This window comes from Zalophus californianus, chromosome 10 (genome assembly GCF_009762305.2).
Source record: "Zalophus californianus isolate mZalCal1 chromosome 10, mZalCal1.pri.v2, whole genome shotgun sequence".
Taxonomy (NCBI): Eukaryota; Metazoa; Chordata; class Mammalia; order Carnivora; family Otariidae; genus Zalophus; species Zalophus californianus.
Window position 1 is genome coordinate 4,995,343 of NC_045604.1, and position 18,831 is coordinate 5,014,173.

Genomic DNA, 18,831 nt, shown 5'->3' on the forward strand with positions numbered 1-18,831 from the left:
TGTTGTGAGGTTACTTGTTTTGAAGTTTGCTTTTGCTTTTGTTAGTGTGGGTCCACAACAGCCTTTAGTCTAGATCTAATTTGGCATCACTATTAAGGCAATACCACCTGAGGTCTCTAGATGATGCCCTGCGGTATTAGGAGGCCTTCGATTCTGGCTAGCAGGAACACAAAACTATTCCCAGCTCTAAGTGAGCTCCAGGGATTATTCTGCCTTCTCTCTAGAGGTTCTTTCCCAGGCTCTAGGTCATTTCCTCACATGCATATGCAGACTAGGACTCAGACAAAGGCCTGACAGCATCCCCTGGAGAACTCCAGTGTTCCCTGTGCAGTTCTCTCTTTGGTATTTTGTCCAGCAAATTCTGTCTTCAGTGAGACCACAGGGCTCTTTCCCCTTCCCTATACCGCAGCCTGGAAACTCTCCAGGTAGTAAGCTGAAACAATCATAGGACTCACCTTATTTATTTCCCTGAATCACTCTCCTACACTGCCTGTCATCCAGGGTCTGAAAATTTTTGTTTCACACATCCTGTTTAGTTGTGCAGCTGTTTTAAGGTGGAAAGGTAACTCTGGTCTCTGTTACTCCATCATGACTGTAAACGGAAGTCCACAGAAGTAACAACTGCTAACAGTCTGGAGTGTATCCTTTCAGATTTGTCATGCAGATCATATCATTTTATGAAAATGGAAATATGTTATGCAAACTTCTTTTCTCGCTTAGCTATATACCATGGATCTCATTAGGTACATACAAACACAACCTCATTCTTTTTAACAACAGCAAAATACAAATATACCATATTTTAAAATTATTATAGCGATGAGCATTTAAGTTTTTTTCCCTGACTTTAATCTATCAGAAAATAGAGCTTAAAGAAAATACTTCTAGGGCGCCTGGGTGGCTCACTCAGTTAAGCGTCTGCCTTCAGCTCAGGTCATGACCCCAGGGTCCTGGGATGAAGTCCCACATCGGGCTCCTTGCTCAGCGGGGAGCCTGCTTCTCCCCCTGCCTCTGCCCCTGCTTGTGCTCTGTCTCTCTCTTTCCCTCTATCTCAAAAAAATAAAATCTTTTAAAAAAAAGAAAATACTTCTACACATAATCTAGTCTATTTGCATTATTACTGCTTTAGGCTGGAAGTAGAATTGCTCAGGAATAGGGTATGCGTATTTAACATTTTCATAGATACTACCTGATTGCAAAAAGACTAGGGGTATACAGTCTCATTAGGTTTCTGAAGATAGCAGTTTTGCACACCGCGCCCAATACGGATGTTATTGGTTTTCTGTTTTGTTTTACTAATCTAAAATTTTTTAAAAAGGATATTTAACTTTTAAAGATTCTTTTTTTTTAACTTACCTGTCAGAGAGAGAGAGAGCGCGCGCACAGAGGGAGAAGCAGGCTCCCCACTGAACAAGGACCCCCCCCCCCCCGAAGTAGGATTCCACCCCAGCACCCTGGGATCCTGGTCCGAGCTGAAGGCAGACGCTTAACCAACTGAGCCACCCAGGCGTCCTTTTTTATTTTATTTTTTTACATTTCTTTCATTATTAGTGAGTTGGAGAATAGTTTCATTTATATACTGAACACTTACATTTCTTCTTCTAAGTTGTCTACTTTCCCGTTAAAAGTTGTTTTTTTCCTTCGTGATATGTAGTAATGCTCATTAACAGAGAGTAACTCGCATATATTCTAACATCTTTTCACCCACTTTCCTTCTCTACTGCCCAGTGAGAAATCAGGAGAAGGGAAAGTTCAAGGATCATGAAGACCCATTTCAGCCATCCATAAATTCCATCAAGACTCCCACAAGACTTAGAAACTGCTCAGAATCTATTCCCACATGAACAATGGCCTCCAATTTCTCAGCTACTGAGTGTACACCAGGCACTGTAATAAGCATTCTCATACACTATCTCATTCTAATTCTAAGGAAAAATGTTAATTATTTGCATTTTAGGGATGAGAAAGTAGAGATTTAGAAACCATAAGTAAGTCGCCCAAGATCATACACCTTGTTAGGGGATGTTTCAGGATTCCAAAGCAAAGCCCATGTGACTCCAAACACCAAGTTCCCAAACACCTTGTTCTAATGCACCTTACTAAATAAATATTCAAGGGACGTGTACATATAGTTTTCGAAGTCTCACGAGATCGTACTTCTCTGCCCTTCCCATTCTAACATTCTGAGACGACTACCGCCATTTCAATCATTTGCCCTCCACCCCCATCCACTCATACTCAAGCTTTGGAGTTGCCATATTTAGGAAATAAGAATGAAGATGCCCCGTTAAATCTGAACTTCAGATATAAAGCGAACAATACTTGAAACTTATTTCGTTGTTTATCTGAAATTCAAATTTAACTAGGCGTCCTGGATTTTACCTGGCAAGCTCACCAAGTTCAGACTTCAATGGGGTTACGGGCCTCAGTGTCCTGTTTGCAGGTAGGAAATATAGCCCAATGGAGGCACTGGTCGTTGCTAACGTGCAGCCAACGCCCCCTTAAGAGAGGTAGCCAGTGCTCATTTCCGAAAATGCTAGACTTCGGTATGAATGGCACAGGTCGAGACTCGATCCCCAGGGCCACTCCCTACAACACGGTCATCAAAAAGCCAACGGGTCACACGGCCCCGGGACGGGAACAAAGTCGGGAGCAGTGGCCCCAGGAGCAGAGGGAACGGAAGGCACTGGGAGCTGGCCTACCGGGCCTCCTACGCCGCGGGAGCCGCCACAGGTCAGCCCCATCCCGAGGGCGCTGCGGAGAAGAGAACGCTGCAGACCCGCCGCCAGGCCGACCCGCCCTCCTCCCCTCTTCCTCCGGGCTCGCTCGGTGGGCCCCACTCGGCCTCTCTCGCCCCCCGCGACAGCGCCGCGCCGACACCCAGACCCCGAGCTCCCCCTGGTTTTCTCCACTACCTTTGACCCGCGCGCTCTTGGTCTCGAATTTGGTTAGCATCCTTCAGGCCTGGGGCTCCGAGGTAGCGATCCGAGCCCCGCCACTCCCTGCCGCCCTTCGGCTCCCTCCACGTCAGCGCCGCTCCAGGGCACCTCCCGGAAGCTCCCCGGACACGAACTTCCGGTCCCAGGAGCCCTGGACCACAGAGACGGCACCAGTGTTGGCCTAGAGAAGCCACTGCCGGACAGGAGGGGAGGGGTAGCTTCCGCTCAGCCGAGAAGCAAGATGGCCACGGCTGGGGGCAGCTCTGTGGCCGACCCGGGGAGTCGGAGGCTTCTTCGCCTTGTGTCTTTCTGCGTCCTGCTGGCAGGTGAGGCCTTCCCCGCCCGTGAGCTCCGGCGTGTCAGGGGAACCGTCCGGATCGGCCGGGCCGCGGGCGCCGCCGTCCCCCTTCTGGTCCCCTCTGCCCCTGGGTCCCCGCACGCTGTAAATCCTCTTTCTCTTTCGTTCCCGCGACAGAAGTTCCCCCTTTTGCCTGGACTTGACTTGAGGGTCCCTTCTCCCCCGCGACACATCGTGTCTCCCCGTTTCCTCCTCCGGGCCTCTTCCTGGACTTCCAGCCTGGCCCGCCCACTTTGTCCGGCCGCCTCGTTTTCCCCGCGGCCCCAGCCCCCGCACCCGCTTGTCCGAAAAGACAGCTGTCAGTTCCACTTGCCGGTGCGTGTGGACTGTTGAAGATGAAAGCGGCCTCGTTCTGTGGGTGCAGTGCGGCGCTTCAGAGAGGAGATTCCTCGTTCCTTCCTCTGTTGATTCCACCATAAACCCGCGTCCCTGTGCTTTGCCTCAGTTTGTCTTATCAGTGAAGGGAGACAAAGGTGGGCTCTGGGTACTCGTAACTGTTTAGACCGTGAAATAATGATTCAAGGAACTCGAGGCACTGACAGTGCACAGAAATGTTTGCTTACATGCATTTATGTCCTGGTATAGATCTTTCTAGTCGGTCAAGCCCTAAAATGCAAACATGCCTAGGTATAACTATGACCAGTCCTTTCCCCAAATTCATGTTGTCTTTAAAGATTCCCAACAGAGAAACTACAGTCGCGCCACACTGTGGTCACACACAAATGACCTATGGATGTTAGATTAACTGACCGATCTGGGGCAAAAGGTTTCTCCCAGTTCTGTTCAGGTTCCTGTACAAACGTCTCAAAGACTTTTTATTGCAATCTCTATTCTTAGACTAGCACCCTTTTATTAAGTAGGTAGGTATATACATAAAAGGTAGGAAGCAGAAGTGTGCTCACCCATGCAGCCAGGAGCAGGTGCATCTGAGGTTACATGCTTTTCCTTTAGGAAGTGAAGTTTTCTTTCTTTCAGTGTTGATGTAAGTTCCTCTAAGTGAAATTTGTAGTAACTCTCTGTGGCACCTAGCTGGGTGCATTCGTCCAATCCAGTAATGTGTCCAGGAAGTGAGGAGAATGGCCATTAGTCCCATCTTAGAAAGTATGATATACCCAAGCCATACGGCGAGGAAATGACTCCATAGTGCCAATGTCTCTCAATTTTTTCTAACACTTTTTATCTTCTGATCAGGTTTCTGCAGGGGGAATTCAGTGGAGAGGAAGATCTACATCTCCTTAAATAAAACAGCTCCTTGTGTCCGTTTGCTCAATGCCACTCATCAGATTGGCTGCCAGTGTGAGTTGAGGTTGGGATTTGTGTTTGTGGCCATTGATATTTCAGTCTGTGCCCTCAATATAAAGACCCAGGTTCTGCTTGTGAGTCCCAGCACACAAATTAGGCTGTGTGGGTAGGAGGTGATAGAGAACCATTTGTCAAACCAAGCAAGATAATTATAAATGCTGCATTCTCTTTTTTTTTTTTTTAAGATTTTATTTATTTATTTGACAGAGAGAGATACAACAAGAGAGGGAACACAAGCAGGGGGAGTGGGAGAGGGAGAAGCAGACTCCTCGCCAAGCAGTGAGCCCGATATGGGACTCGATCCCAGGACCCTGGGATCATGACCTGAGCCGAAGGCAGATGCTTAACAACTGAGCCACTCAGGCGCCCCTAAATGCTGCATTCTTAAGCTTCTTCTAATGCATCTTCTTTAACCACCACAACAGCCCCATGGAGTAGATTCTCTTATCTGTTTTACAAATGACAAAACTGAGACTGAAGAAGTTGAGTAACTTTTCCAAGATCATCATGCTATTAAGTGATGAAGCTAGGAATCGAGCCCCATGGTCCAAGTTCTAAGCCTGGGACTTTTTTTTTTTTTTTTTAAGATTTTATTTATTTATTTGACAGAGAAAGACACAGCGAGGGAGGGAACACAAGCAGGGGGAGTGGGAGAGGGAGAAGCAGGTTTCTCGCGGAGCAGGGAGCCTGATGCGGGGCTCAATCCCAGGACCCTGGGACCATGACCTGAGCCGAAGGCAGATCCTTAACGACTGAGCCACCCAGGCGCCCCCTAAGCCTGGACTCTTAACCATCCAATAGTTTAAGTAGAAAACAACTGTTTTGTAGGGAGAAGGAAGCCTCGTATTCTATGGAGCCCACCATCACTTGCACTCTGAACAATCTTTTTGGAACCGAAATGGGCTTTGTTAAGGCAGTGAACTATTTGAAGAGAAGGCATATGAGAAAGCCAAACAGTTGCAGGAAGAATTAGTAAAGCATTTGGATTTGTCTTTATGCTTTGTAAATGTGTTCCAAAACAGCGTACCAGGACAGAATGGTTATAAAACCATGCAAGGGGAGAAAGCAGCGATGTGAAGACTGAACCCCAGTTCCTCTGCTGCTTCACCTGCTGTCTTCAGATTTCGTTCTTCTGTGAATAGTTCTGTCAGAATGCAGTTGGGCAGTAAGCAGGAAACTTAGAGTCAGATCTTGGCTGCTTCTTTTTTTAAATTTTATTTAAAGAGAGAGAGAGAGTGTGTGTGCGCACGAGTTGGGGGGCAGGGAGAGGGAGGGAGGGGCTGAGCGAGAGGGGTGGCAGACTCCCCGCTGAACAGGGAGCCTGGTGCAGGGCTTGATCCCAGGACCCTGAGACCATGACCTCACCCGAAGGCAGATGATTAACTGACTGAGCCACCCAGGTGCTCCAGATCTTTGTTTCTTCATCATCAAATTGGTCACGTCTGAATTTCAGTTTACACCTCTAAAAATGCCTAGAATACGGGTGCACAAAGCTGAAAGTCAAGCTACCTTCTGTAGACTCTTATTGATGATGCTGAGTGAGCAGCATAGTCTCAGGAGTACTGTGGGATTGCCTGAAACCTTCCAGATTGGCAGGAGGACACACACACCGGCAAGTGAAGGGCTTGCTCAAGGTGGTAGGTACTCCTTTTCCACCCATCCTTCCCTGAGCTATACTCTGTGTTAATTGTGCCATGTCCTTGCTTCAGGAAGTTCTGGAGGTAGGTTAACTGGCTCCAAACAGTTCCAGATAAAATTTGCAGACTTAGTTCTTCAACTGAGTTTGTAGGTAGAAGACAGCCAGGGCCAGTGTGGGCTGAGAGCAGACTGCTGGTGTTGCTGGGACTCCACTCTAGCGCCAGAAGGCCAAGGCCCCCATCCTCCTGGGAGCGTGTGCTCTCAGGTACCCTCTTTGGGAATGAGTCATTCTGCTTCATGTTCTTAGAGCAGCTCTGTGGGAAGCAAAGCAATAGCCTGTAGAAATAAGCCAAGTGCGAGTGCAGAGAAACGAGAGGAGAGGGGTTGGACTCTGACCACTTCCTCGTGAAAAGCTTGGCTCCTTTTCTGCTTATCTCTGAGTCTTACTTCATATTTGTCCGTGCTGAGCAAGCTACCCCCTCTTTAATTAGGATTGCTAGCATGATAAACTTAAGGAGAAAAAGATGTAGGTTTGAGTCTCTGCTTCTATTGGCCCCTTTTAGTTTTTTATTTTTTTTTAAGATTTTATTTTTAAGCAAGAGATCAAGAGTCACACACTCAAGCGACTGAGCCAGCCAGGCGCCCCATTGGCCCCTTTTAAAGTGCTCAAAGGGGGCTATGTGTAGGTTTCTTGCCTTTCCTTCCTTCCTTTCCTTTTTTAATCTGTCTCCAAAATATGAGGTGAATAAGGGTGAAAATGTTTCTCCTCATTGAAGACCCAGAGAAAGTGAGCAAGCTACTCCAGACTACACAGTCACCAGTTGGAGTCCAGATTAGAATCCGGGTGTTTTATTCCAGTGTCCTGGCTTGGCTCCTCCCTGTGCTCCTTGGAGCTGCAGTGAATCATGTTCTGTTCCCCAGAAAAGCTTTTCCTTTTTCTGTGTTTTATGTGGCAAGGACTACTGCCTTTCACTGGACTGAGAACTGCCATTGGTAGCTAGATCTTTATTAAAGTTATTCCAGATTCTGATATTCCTCTAAAGTTTATTATTATCACCATCACCATGAACTTATTACTTAGTATAAGACATAGCTGAAGGTTGGGGACTTGCTTCTATGTCCAGATTTTACCAAATCCCATGGAAGAAACTTTCTACTTGGCTGGCAGTCAGAATGTGCTTAAGGTTTTGCACAAGTTAGAAATATTTCACTGACATGGGCGCCTGGGTGGCTCAGTTGGTTAAGCGACTGCCTTCGGCTCAGGTCATGATCCCGGAGTCCTGGGATCGAGTCCCACATCGGGTTCCCGGCTCAGCGGGGAGCCTGCTTCTCCCTCTGACCCTCTCCCCTCTCGTGCTGTTTCTCTCTCTCCCTCTTTCTCAAATAAATAAATAAAATCTTTAAAAAAAAAATATTTCACTGACTTGACCTAGAACCCTAATTCTCATGACTGGCTATGTATAATAAAGAACCATATGAGGGGGGCACCTGGATGGCACAGTTGGTTAAGCGTCCAACTCTTGATTTTGCCTCAGGTTGTGATCTCAGGGTCATGAGATCAAGTCCCATGTCCGAGCCCAGCGCAGAGTCTGCTTGAGGGTCTCTCCCTCTGCCCCTCCCACTCATGCACGTGCGCTCTCTCTCTCTCTCTCTCTAAAATAAATCTTAAAAAAAAACAAACCATATGTGGCAAGTTTGGAAAGTACACATACCTGGGCCTCACCTTTAGAGACTTTCATTTAGTAGATCTGAAATAAGGCCCAAGTATCTGTATTTTTTAAAACTCCAGAGGGATGCACAACCAGGGTCAAGAACTACTACCCTAAAACAATATACGAATAACACATCCAATTTTCCCTGGGGAGAAGGCTCACGGGGAGACCGTAGGATGTCTCTACATGGATCACTAGGGACTTGACGGGCATTTGGGATGATGAACTGTCCATCCTCTACTGCAGTGCTTCCCAATCTTTGTCATTCATGAGACACACAGAAAATGTTAGTTGTGTGGCATCCTAGCATATATTGAAATGGATGATATTTGCAGGGCATCCTGGGGTAATGGATGAGTTTGCTCGTAGCTGGGAGTGATCAGCCTAGGATCTTTGGAAACCCTAGGTCCCCAGAAATGAGGGGGGGTGAATGTCAGCTCATCGTTAATCCAGCAAGGCCCATCAGTTGGGAAGCTGTCTTCTAGAGACCCAAGGTTCTTGATTAACCTTACCTAAAACTGGCTAAAAGCAAGTAAACTCATTCCCAAGTAGGGCATAGGAGTGGAGACCCAGGAATTCTCCTAAACCCGAGGGAGTCTGCACATGTGTTCTCACAAAGGAAGATTCAGTGCTAGAACTCTGAGCTAGAGATCTAGAACCAGCCATTTTCTGGAGAAAATACAGGTTTGAAAACTCTGCTGTCTGCTGTTCTGGAAATTTGTATGTATGGCTAAATGAGGTTGAGGCAAGAGGGCAAGAAAATGACCGTAAACCTTTCTGAGATTTAATGACTAAGGCCTCTAGTGAGGAGACTTGTTGGGCTCTCTTGTTCTCCAGTCAGGCCCACCAGCTGGTGGCCTTCAGATGGAGCCGGGCGACTCAGCCTTCAGTTCAAGTCTAAGCCTGGAGCTGGCAGCATTCACCCAATGTCCTGTGCCGTGTTTGGGGGATAAATGATCTGCAGAATCAGTGAGGCAAACTCAGAATTGTCAACTGTGGGAGGTCTTTGTTTTTGTTTTTTAAAGATTTTATTTATTTATTGGACAGAGAGATAGCACAAGTAAGCATACAGGCAGGCAGAGGGAGAGGGAGAAGCAGGCTCCCCGCTGAGCAGGGAGCCGGACGTGGGGCTCGATCCCAGGACCCCGGGATCAGGACCCGAGCCGAAGGCAGCTGCTTAACCCACAAGAGCCACCCAGGTGCCCCAACCGTGGGAGCTTTAATGTGACCCCCTCTGTCCCGGCAGCTTCCGTCAGTGGGGACACAGGAGTCATCCACGTAGTGGAGAAGGAAGAGGACCTGCAGTGGGTGTTGGCTGATGGCCCCAACCCCCCTTATGTGGTTCTGCTGGAGGGCACGCTCTTCACCAGGTGAGGGCTGTGTGTGTCTGCTGGGAAACCACAGCCAGAGAGGGGAAGGCTTGGGGGACTGCCCTCACACCTGTGAATAAAAAATGCCCTTGGCTGTCCTGGTCTGATGGGGGGGGGGGGGGGTGGGAGTGAGTCTCAGGAGAAAACATGCACCATCAGTGGAATCATCGTGGTGACCTCATAAATAGAGCTCCGGGAGGAAGGAGGGGCCCTGGGGTCCCTCAGGGACAGGGTAGATGAGATGAAGCCCTGAGCTCAGCCTGGGTCATCGTCCTCACTTAGGAGTTAGAGATGGAGAAGCAAGAAATGGGTCAACAGTCGTGGGGGGCTTTGTTCCAATTTTTAGAAGTATATAGTTGACACACTACATTAGTTTCAGGGGCATAGCAAGGAGTCAACAGGTCGGGTTCCATTAGTTCCCCGTTTGTTTCCGTCCTTGGCAGGATATTGGGCCACTAATAACCTTCCCGTCTTCCTTCCTGGCCTGCCCTCCCTACTCCAGGAATCTGATGGAGAAGCTGAAGGGGAGAACCAACCGCATTGCTGGCCTGGCCGTGTCCTTGGCCAAGCCCAGCCCCACCTCAGGCTTCTCTCCTAGCGTGCAGTGTCCCAATGATGGGTTTGGTAAGAGCCCCAGAGGATCGGGGGACCTCCTGTCACCCAGAGCTCACTGTTGCTTCGGCCTCGTGTCTTTGAAGGGGTCGGGGGGATGCGTCGGTCTGTGTATCTGTCTGTGTGTAGGGGGAGCAGCCGACTCCCAAGGAGCGGATCGTGTTTTTTGTGTCTTTGTGCCGTTCATCCCTTCCGTCTGCTGCTTCCCCTTCTTCCACTTCCCGTCACACGCTCGGATCCCTCATCAGCCAGCCTCAGGCTCCCTGCTACCCCTGTCTGTTTTACTGTAGGTGGTGACAGGTTGATGCTTGCTTCTCTGAGTCACCCTTCCCTTTGGAACTCTTGGTCCCAACCCTGTCCTATCCCAGCCTCCCTCCTGCGCTCGGTCCCTAAATGCTTAGTGTCCCAACAGTCTGTCCCCCGTCCACCCCTTCAGGCATCTACTCCAACTCCTACGGGCCAGAATTTGCTCACTGCAGAGAAATCCAGTGGAACCCCCTGGGTGATGGCTTGGCTTATGAAGACTTCAGTTTCCCCATCTTCCTTCTTGAAGATGAAAATGAAACGAAGGTCATCAAGCAGGTAATGACAGCCAGCTCCTAGCAACTGCAGTTGCAAAGAGAAGTTTTGAAGGCCCTCTGCCTGTTTGGAGGGACCTCATCTACCAGCGCGCCCCCTGAAAGACCAGTTGCTCCAAGAAGAGCCAACACCTTTATTTTTCTCACGTTTCCCTTATTTTTCTCACGTTTCCCTTCCCATTTCTGTCCTGCCGGCTCTTACAGCATTGACGGATTTCAGGCTGGAAGAAAATAGAAACGTTCTTTGATGTGAAATACGGTGTAGAGCCCTGGTTAGGAACGTCAGACTAGGAATTGAGAGATTCAGTTTAGAGACCCCTGACATTCTTTTTTAGTTCCAGTAAATCGCTAATTGCGGTCTAGCTTCTTTGTGTTGACATGCAGAGCGATTAAGAGATTTGTTCCATAGTTACATGGTGAGTTGATGTCTAAGTGGTCTTGAATTTGATTTGTGATCCTTGGTTCAGTGCTCTGTACATCAGATCACATTAAAAACTTGGGCCAGGCCCTTTGCGATGGGGTCGTCTTGTCCACCCCAACTAAGTCATTGAGCCTGTGGCTCTTTGCACCCCTTGGTGAGGTTTTCTCTTGGACCTTGGACACCCTGGGCCTGTACCAGGATAACTCTAGCTCAGGGACAGATGTGAGAGTGGCTTCCCGATGGGGCTGGGCCCTCTTTCTGGGAAGTCTGGGCGGGACTCCACAAGAACTGCCTCAGTGCTTCCCTCTCCCTCCCTAGTGCTACCGGGATCACAACCTGAGTCCAAACGGCTCAGCGCCTGCCTTCCCGCTGTGCGCCATGCAGCTCTTCTCCCACATGCACGCCGTCATCAGCACTGTCACCTGCATGCGGCGCAGCTCCATCCAGAGCACCTTCAGCATCAACCCAGGTAGGACAGGTCCAAGGCTTGCCGGGTGTACTGGGGCACCGAGGAGTGTTGGAGGGACAACTACAGGCAGGGAGCGTGCGGTGGGAGAAGCGGAAACGATTCTGCACAATTGAGCCTGCTTGTCCCTGAAATGGACGGGGCAGAAAAACCAATGTAGAGCAGCAGAGACAGGAAATGATTACAGGGTCCATGGGGCAGTGGGCAGAGGAGTCTTCCAGGCGTTGTCTGGGGCTGTGCTCTCCCTTACTTCTGTTGCTCTCTCCCTGTGTCCTGCTCAGAAATCGTCTGTGACCCCCTGTCCGACTACAACGTATGGAGCATGCTTAAGCCTATAAATATATCTGGGGCATTAGAGCCTGACGACAAGGTTGTGGTTGCTGCGACCCGGGTGAGTGTTGGCCCCTGATCAGGGTGGACGGGACTGGCATAGAACGGGCTGGCAGGCCTCTCGCGGGCATATCAGATTTCCAAGTTGCTATGATGGGGAGCCTCCGTGGAGCGGGGTCTGGGCTCTGGGGCTCCCCGGTTTAGCCATTATGCCAGGATATGAACATTCTCTTGGCTGGAATAGGTTTGGGGACCTGGGGCCTGGTCCTGATTGCTGTTTTCAAAGCCACCTCCCCTGCTTTTTCTGCTGTGCCCAGCTGGACAGTCGTTCCTTTTTCTGGAATGTGGCCCCAGGGGCTGAAAGTGCCGTGGCCTCCTTCGTTACCCAGCTGGCTGCTGCTGAAGCTTTGCAGAAGGCCCCTGATGTGGCCACCCTCCCCCGCAATGTCATGTTCGTCTTCTTCCAAGGGGTACGGGCTCTTTGGCTGGGGAGGGATGGGAGGCCGGCGGGCAGGATCAGTGTGGGCGTGGCTGTCGTTTGGGGAAGATCTGGGCACTTGACCTAAGTTGTTATTCGGCCGAGAGCTTCTGGATGTGCCTCCGTGTGTCTCCCCTGTGGAGTCACACATTTTCAGAAGCCTTTGCACCCTGACCTGGAATCGCTGTGCTGCCAGTCCCCTTGCTCCCCACTGATGCGATCTTTTGGAGGCATCCTTTTACTTTTATTCTCTGGAGCCTTTTACTGCCACTCCCACCCCAGGGCCCTGAGGCTCCTGCCTACCCCCTGGCACCACAGCCTGGCCCTGGAATCAGGGAATAGCAGCCGTGGCTGAGTCGGCAGTGGGGAGGGAGAGGCAAGGAGCGGGCACATAGCAGCTGATGTTCGCCTCGGGCCTTTGCCGAGGCTGCTCCCCCCATTTCTGGGCTCGAGAAGTCCTGTGATACACACATGTGAGGGCTAGTCACAGCTGGGAGGCAGGGCGGGGAGGAGGCTGGAGTCACATGACTTCCTGAGCCGGTGGCAGTTGCGACAACAGGAGGCTATAGCCTTCGTGCTTTGAGCCATGGCGATCTGGCCTCCGGGACGGAGCCTGCCCTGACCCTTGGGAATCTCTGCTCCCTTGCCCACCCATCTTCACCTTCAGGAAACTTTTGACTACATTGGCAGCTCAAGAATGGTCTACGACATGGAGAAGGGCAAGTTCCCTGTGCAGTTAGAGAACATCGAGTCGTTCGTGGAGCTGGGACAGGTGTGCAGCGCCGGTCCTCACCCCCTTCCCTCCTACTTCCTGCCGCCGCCTCCGTGTCCCGTTGTCCTCGCTCCTGGTGCCACCACCTCTCCCCTTGACTTTTCTCCGACCTTACGCCTTTCTCCCGGGTATGGGCCACAGCGGACACCGTTGATACGTGTTGCCTCTTCCTCCTCCCCCAGGTGGCCTTAAGAAATTCACTAGAGCTTTGGATGCACACAGACCCCATGTCTCAGAAAAATGGGTCCGTACAGAATCAGGTAATATGAGCATCTTTCCTCCTCACTTGCTGTTTCAATGCTCCGAATACGGGCCCCCCGCCCCCCCTTGCCCAGGCCTTAGCCCCGCACCGGCCCCCAGGGCCCGTGAGACAGGACCTCGGGTCAGGTGCCAGCTAAAGGATGAACAGCATGGCCGTTTCAGCTCCCCAGGAAGAACCACGAGCACAGCTCGGTTGTCTGGTTTCCCGGGACGGGTAGTTCGCTGACTCGGTGCCTAGCAGAGGACAGGGAAATGACTAGCTCCCTTTCTCTGTGCTGCCGCACTGACCCAGTTGTCCGGGCTGCCCTGCCCGACTGCTGGCTGCATCACACTCTCTACCCAAGTTCTCTTCCACGTTCCTTACCACTTGTTCAAGACCCTCCCTCCTCTCAGGGCCCAGCTTTAGGCCTGTTTTTCTCATGAGGTGGTCTTCCTGCCATTCCATTTCAAACCCCTCCCCCTGCTCTGGGCTCCTGTGTGGCATCCGGTGCAGTTTTGTGGGAGCAACTTGCTCCTCTAATTCTGCACAAGTAGGAAGTTGAGCATCTAGTGAGGATGAGACAGTGTGAGCTGCAGGACACTCAGCCGCGGTCCCCAAAGGCTTGCGGAATTGGGCTGCAGGAGGGCTGGGGGCAGCTCCCAAGCTGGGGACTTGAGGGAGAGGGCCTGGAAGAGACCTCCGGCTGCCCTGTGCCCAGCCACCCTGAGCTGACCCAGTCCCGCAGGTGGAGGCCCTGCTGAGCACGCTGGAGAGGAGCGGCGCTGGCGTCCCCGCTGTGGCCCTCCGGAGGCTGAACCAGTCCCAGCCCCTCCCACCGTCTTCCCTGCAGCGCTTTCTTCGGGCTCGGAACATCTCCGGCGTTGTTCTCGCGGACCACTCCACTGTCTTCCATAACCAGTAAGAGTCACCTAGACTGCATCCTGGTTCTGGGAGAAAATCTGTTCTGCAGTCTGGGGTCCGTGGAGGGGAGTGTCTCCTGTATCAAGAAAGATCACCACTCTCCTCTGTCCCCACAGTACCCGCTCCAGATCTCAGGTCAATCTGTGTTCTTTGCTCAGTAGCCTGCTCACATCCAGGCCGGTCGCCTCATCTGACTTGGTGTCACCTTAGAGAACAGGCCCCGCGCAGCCTTCCCTGGCACAGAGCGTCCTTACTTGGCCTGCCTCGCCCAGCTCTCCCGAGGCCTGGGTCCCCAGAGCCGCCAGCAGAGGGCAGCATCTCCAGCAGGAGCGCCCACGGCTGGAGGACCGGGAGCTGGCCGGTGGGGGGCCGCTCAGGGGTGCTGTGCTGCATGCAGACAGTACTTGTGCTCTGAAATGTAACCTGTTCCTGCCGTTGGGGTAAAAGTGTCCCCTACAGATGAAGGGACTCCAGAGAGAAGGGGTGAGGCCCTGTTAGTCACCTCTCTCCTGCTCCTGGGCACCCCAGACTGCCCCTAACTGAAGCCCTAGGCTAGCAGGGAACTTCTCACTCGGGCTGGATTGCTAGGCCCCCCGCTTTCCTTCCCTCTGCCATGAGGCCAAATGGGTGTCTGAGTAAAAATACTCAAGCTCCAGTTCTCTGACCCCAGCCAAGGAGCACCTTTTCATTTATTTCGGGCAGGGACACTTCCAGTGCCTCAGGTCAGCCTTCTCCTCCATGTCTGACTTCTGCACCACTTTGGGGTGAGGGATGGTCATCCAGCCTTGCTTCTGTGTGGGGCCAGCGTATATCGGTGCTGAAGGCTAGGAGCGCTCCTCTGGGCTTCTCAGATGTGCCTCCACGGGGCTCCCCAGGGAGCAGAGGGTGGTTGGACCCAGTGCAGTGTTGTGTGTCTGGGAGCAGACCCGCTCATCTCCCTCGGCCCCCAGCCACCCTCAGTGCTAACGTTTGTTGGAACCACCACACAAGAGCTCTGGTGATGGCGGGCATGCTCCCTGAAAGTCCTCCCAGCCGTCCTGCGTGTCTCCTGCCCAAACAGTGGGGAGAGCGTCTCTTCCGTTTGAAGCTCTCCCGGGAAGGGAGACTCCTGCATTCTGATCTCATTTGCCTTTTCTCCCTTGTCTGTCAGAAAGGTCCTTGTATTTAACCACTCCTCTCCCATCTCCCGGTCCCCACACCATCTTCAGTATGGGACCCTCGTGGTCTCTTCCTTCCCCCGCCCCCCCCCAGAGGAGGAGAAGAGTTAGAGTCTCCTGCAGGAAGGGCCTGTGAGGGAGGCCGGGGCAGGGCGCGGGCCCAGTGTGGCCGAGGCTCACGCCGGCTCTCCTGGCAGCTACTACCAGAGCATTTACGACACTGCGGAGAACATTAACGTCAGCTACCCTGAGTGGCAGAGCCCTGAGGAGGACCTGAACTTTGTGACCGACACTGCCAAGGTAGCAATCACCTGGGCTGGGGGGGGGTTGTGTGCAGCGCAGGGAGCATGGTGAAGCTGCTTGGAGGTTAGAAGAGGTGGGCCGTTCAGCCCCCTCCTCACTGCCGCAGGCCCTGGCAGGTGTGGCCACAGTGCTGGGACGAGCGCTGTACCAGCTCGCAGGGGGAACCAACTTCAGCGACAGCATCCAGGCCGATGCCCACACGGTAAGAACAGGCGGACCCTGCCTCCTCGCCAGCCCTGTTCCCACCGCAGCCTGCCCCGTCCTCTCTGTCACTTGTCTCTTCTCCCAAACCTGGGAGCCCGGCGTGCCAGCGAGGATACCGATGCCCCAGGGCACTCCCGGGTGGGCCTCCCCCGCATCCTCGTGAGCTGGCCTCTGCCTCCCCGGCTCCGGGCCCACAACAGGGTTTCCACGGAGAACTCTCCCTGGGCTCCGGGTCACTAGGTTGTTGCTTCTCCCTGCCCTGATCCTAGGTTACCCGCCTGCTCTATGGGTTCCTGGTCAGAGCCAACAACTCCTGGTTCCAGTCTATCCTCAGGCAGGACCTAAGGTCCTACTTGGGTAAGCACCTGCTGTGGGAGTGGTACCCTTGGCTTAGGCAAGGGATAGAGAAAGACCATCTCGGCTTAATCCGTTCTCTTTTTTCCTTCTCCTCTCCTTTTCTTCTCCCGTTTCCCACTCTTTCTCCTGATACGTGTGGGATCCATTCTCTTAACCTTCTTTTCTCTGGCTCCTGCCAACCTCGGGCTCTTCTTTGTTGCCTACCCGCACCCACCTTCCACCCTCCAAATCCTCCCCTCCCTCCCTACGGTCTCCACTCAGGTGACGGGCCCCTTCAGCATTACATCGCTGTCTCCAGCCCCACCAACACCACTTACGTGGTACAGTACGCCTTGGCGAATCTGACCGGCCAGCTGGTCGACCTTACCCGAGAGCAGTGCCAGGATCCAAGTAAAGTCCCCACTGAAAACAAGGATGTGAGTGGTAGTGGGTGTGGGAGAGCCCCAAGGGCCCCCTTCCCCTGGGGAAGTTGGAGAGTGTCCTAGGCCCAGTTGGACCCAAGGGGTTGGGATGGAGAGGCGGAGGGATGCAGCCCCTTGGACTGGAGTGTTGGAGACGCAGAAGCCCGGGTGAAAGCAGACCGTGTCCGGGGTGAGAGGACCGCCTCAGCCCCACACCGTGGCCCGTCTTCCCGTGCAGCTGTATGAGTACGTGTGGGTCCAGGGCCCTCTGAATTCCAGTGAGACGGACCGGCTGCCACGCTGTGTGCGTTCCACGGCACGACTGGCCCGGGCCCTGTCCCCCGCCTTTGAACTGAGGCAGTGGGGCTCTACTGAGTACTCCACGTGGACTGAGAGCCGCTGGAAAGACATCCGAGCCCGCATATTTCTGATAGCCAGCAGAGAGCTGGAGGTGAGCCTGGAGGGATGGGGCCAGAGATGGCCTTGCCCTCGCTCTGCTGCCCCTGCCCTCACACCCCTCCCATCTCCCCTTGGCCCCAGATGTGCCACAGAAAGCTTCTACAGCTCTGTCCCTTGTCAGCTGGCATGCCCTGTTAGGACGCCTATCTGCACTGAGCGTTTGAGTCTATGTGCATGCTGGAGATAGGCACCCATGGAGACCCAAGGAGGTGCTTCTCCGCCTGGGACCGCCCCCCCCCCCCCAGCTCCACTCCCAGCCAGCAGTCCCCCGCCCGCTGCTCCTGGGATGTGTGTGGGATCCACCGTTTATTGAGTACGTGTCACAAGTAGGTCAGTGATATAATTGCCACCAGAGTCAAATGTCATGGATCCTAACTTCAAGGTGCTTAAAGCCTTAAGTAAGACAAGGTGGAAGGAAGAACAGAGATCCTTTACTCCTCTTTCTAAATGGAGAGACTCGGTCTCCCAAGTGGGAAGGTGTTGCCTCCGGTTGCTCAGGACTCGGCGCTCGGAGCCAGCTCCAGAACTGTGATGAAGCTGGGCTGAGTTCTGAGAGCACCTCTGTCCTTCCCTGCCCCCCTCCTGCAGTTCATCACCCTGACGGTGGGCTTCGGCACCCTCATCTTCTCTCTGGTCGTCACCTACTGCATCAACGCCAAGGCCGACGTCCTCTTCATTGCCCCCCGGGAGCCGGGAGCCGTGTCTTACTGAAGAGGCGCCCAGCTTTCCCCACCAGCTCTACCGTTCATGTCCTCGACCGCGTGTCCCACGGGGACATAAACCACTAGTTTGTCACTGCGACCTCTCTGGGCCTGCTCAGACTGGAATTAATGTAAAGAAGTGGAACCGCCCAAGAGAGACGGGGAGAAGTCACCTGTCCTCTCCAGCTCCCCCTGCCCGTCTCCCCCTCCATGGTTCATCCTCACCCCTGCCAGATTCTGGGATGGGAAACAGAAGCTTCTTACTCCTGTTCGACTCCTAGCTGCGCCCCCTCACTTACCTTCTTCGGGGTGCCCCTTCTCTCCATCCTGCCCAGGACCGCCCTCCCCACCCCACCGCAGCCCGTACCCAGCCATTTCCCGTTTCCTGACCGGGAAGAAGGACAGGAAGGCCGGATGCCAGGGACAAACTACGAGGAAGCCCGGGGGAGCAGGCCGGGCCCTCTGGGGGCCATACCCCCTGTCTCCCTCCTGCTGCCCTGTCCCCAGACGCTTAGCTGGCACGGCAGTGGGGCGGGCTGCTGGGCGGGTGTCCCACCTCCGGCCCACAGTGCTCGGTTGTAATTTTACTGAGCTGTAATGTCTATTTTTGTTTTCTTTTTTCCTTTTGTGTGTGTGAGTCTGTGTGTGTATGTAAATATATAAATAGCAAGTTTCATTAAAACAGACTGTCCCACGTGACTTGTTCATGTTCTTCCGCACCCTCGCGTTTGGTGACCCCCGACTGGAAGTCACAAAATTGTTACCTCACGTGCTCTGTCTGGGTCCCCGGGGGCCCCAGGAGTAAGGAAGGCTCTGTCAGAAACGGTGGAAGTCCCCCAAGCAGGGCTCCTGTGGAACCCCGGAGCTCTGGCTTCCCTCTTGTAAGAACCACATTAGCATCGACAGGCGCGCCTTTGTCCACTCTGAGACACCGGCTAGGGTGCAGAAACGAAGGGAACCGGCCCTGACCCTGAGGGGCTCACAGTTGGGGTGAGGGGAGGAACGGGGGCGAGCCAGTGCGGTCGCGTGCTGCGTATCTAGAGTGCTCTGATAGCACATGGAAGGATCCGGGGCGCTGGGGGTGGACCTGGAAAGGCTGCCCAGCGGAGGA

General features: G+C 53.0%; 2 protein-coding genes across 3 annotated transcripts in view; one reads left to right on the top strand and one right to left on the bottom strand.

Moving 5' to 3' along the window:
• The window catches only part of COPA (COPI coat complex subunit alpha), a 50,416-nt gene extending 47,345 nt beyond the window's left edge, over window positions 1–3,071 (bottom strand). For both annotated transcript variants that reach the window (XM_027610023.2, XM_027610022.2), the window contains exon 1: window positions 2,916–3,071. In XM_027610023.2, coding sequence (XP_027465824.1) covers window positions 2,916–2,955 — 40 coding nt within the window. In that variant the 5' untranslated portion in view covers window positions 2,956–3,071. The remainder of the gene's footprint in view (window positions 1–2,915) is intronic.
• Window positions 3,066–18,418, top strand: NCSTN (nicastrin). The gene is made up of 17 exons (XM_027610025.2): window positions 3,066–3,265; window positions 4,489–4,593; window positions 9,196–9,319; window positions 9,822–9,943; window positions 10,368–10,513; window positions 11,249–11,399; window positions 11,678–11,787; window positions 12,044–12,196; window positions 12,872–12,976; window positions 13,159–13,236; window positions 13,963–14,135; window positions 15,493–15,595; window positions 15,705–15,800; window positions 16,072–16,159; window positions 16,421–16,575; window positions 16,799–17,011; window positions 17,608–18,418. Exons 1-17 carry the CDS (start codon window positions 3,181–3,183, stop codon window positions 17,728–17,730), a joined length of 2,130 nt encoding a protein of 709 aa, XP_027465826.2. The 5' UTR covers window positions 3,066–3,180; the 3' UTR covers window positions 17,731–18,418.
• Window positions 18,419–18,831: the final 413 nt, after the last annotated feature.

Coding starts and splice junctions, on each gene's coding strand:
- NCSTN (XM_027610025.2), top strand. CDS start 3,181: ATGGCCACGGCTGGGGGCAGCTCTGTGGCCGACCCGGGGAGTCGGAGG. Junction 16,576..16,798: donor TCCCCACTGAAAACAAGGAT/GTGAGTGGTAGT, acceptor CTTCCCGTGCAG/CTGTATGAGTACGTGTGGGT. Junction 17,012..17,607: donor TAGCCAGCAGAGAGCTGGAG/GTGAGCCTGGAG, acceptor CCCCTCCTGCAG/TTCATCACCCTGACGGTGGG.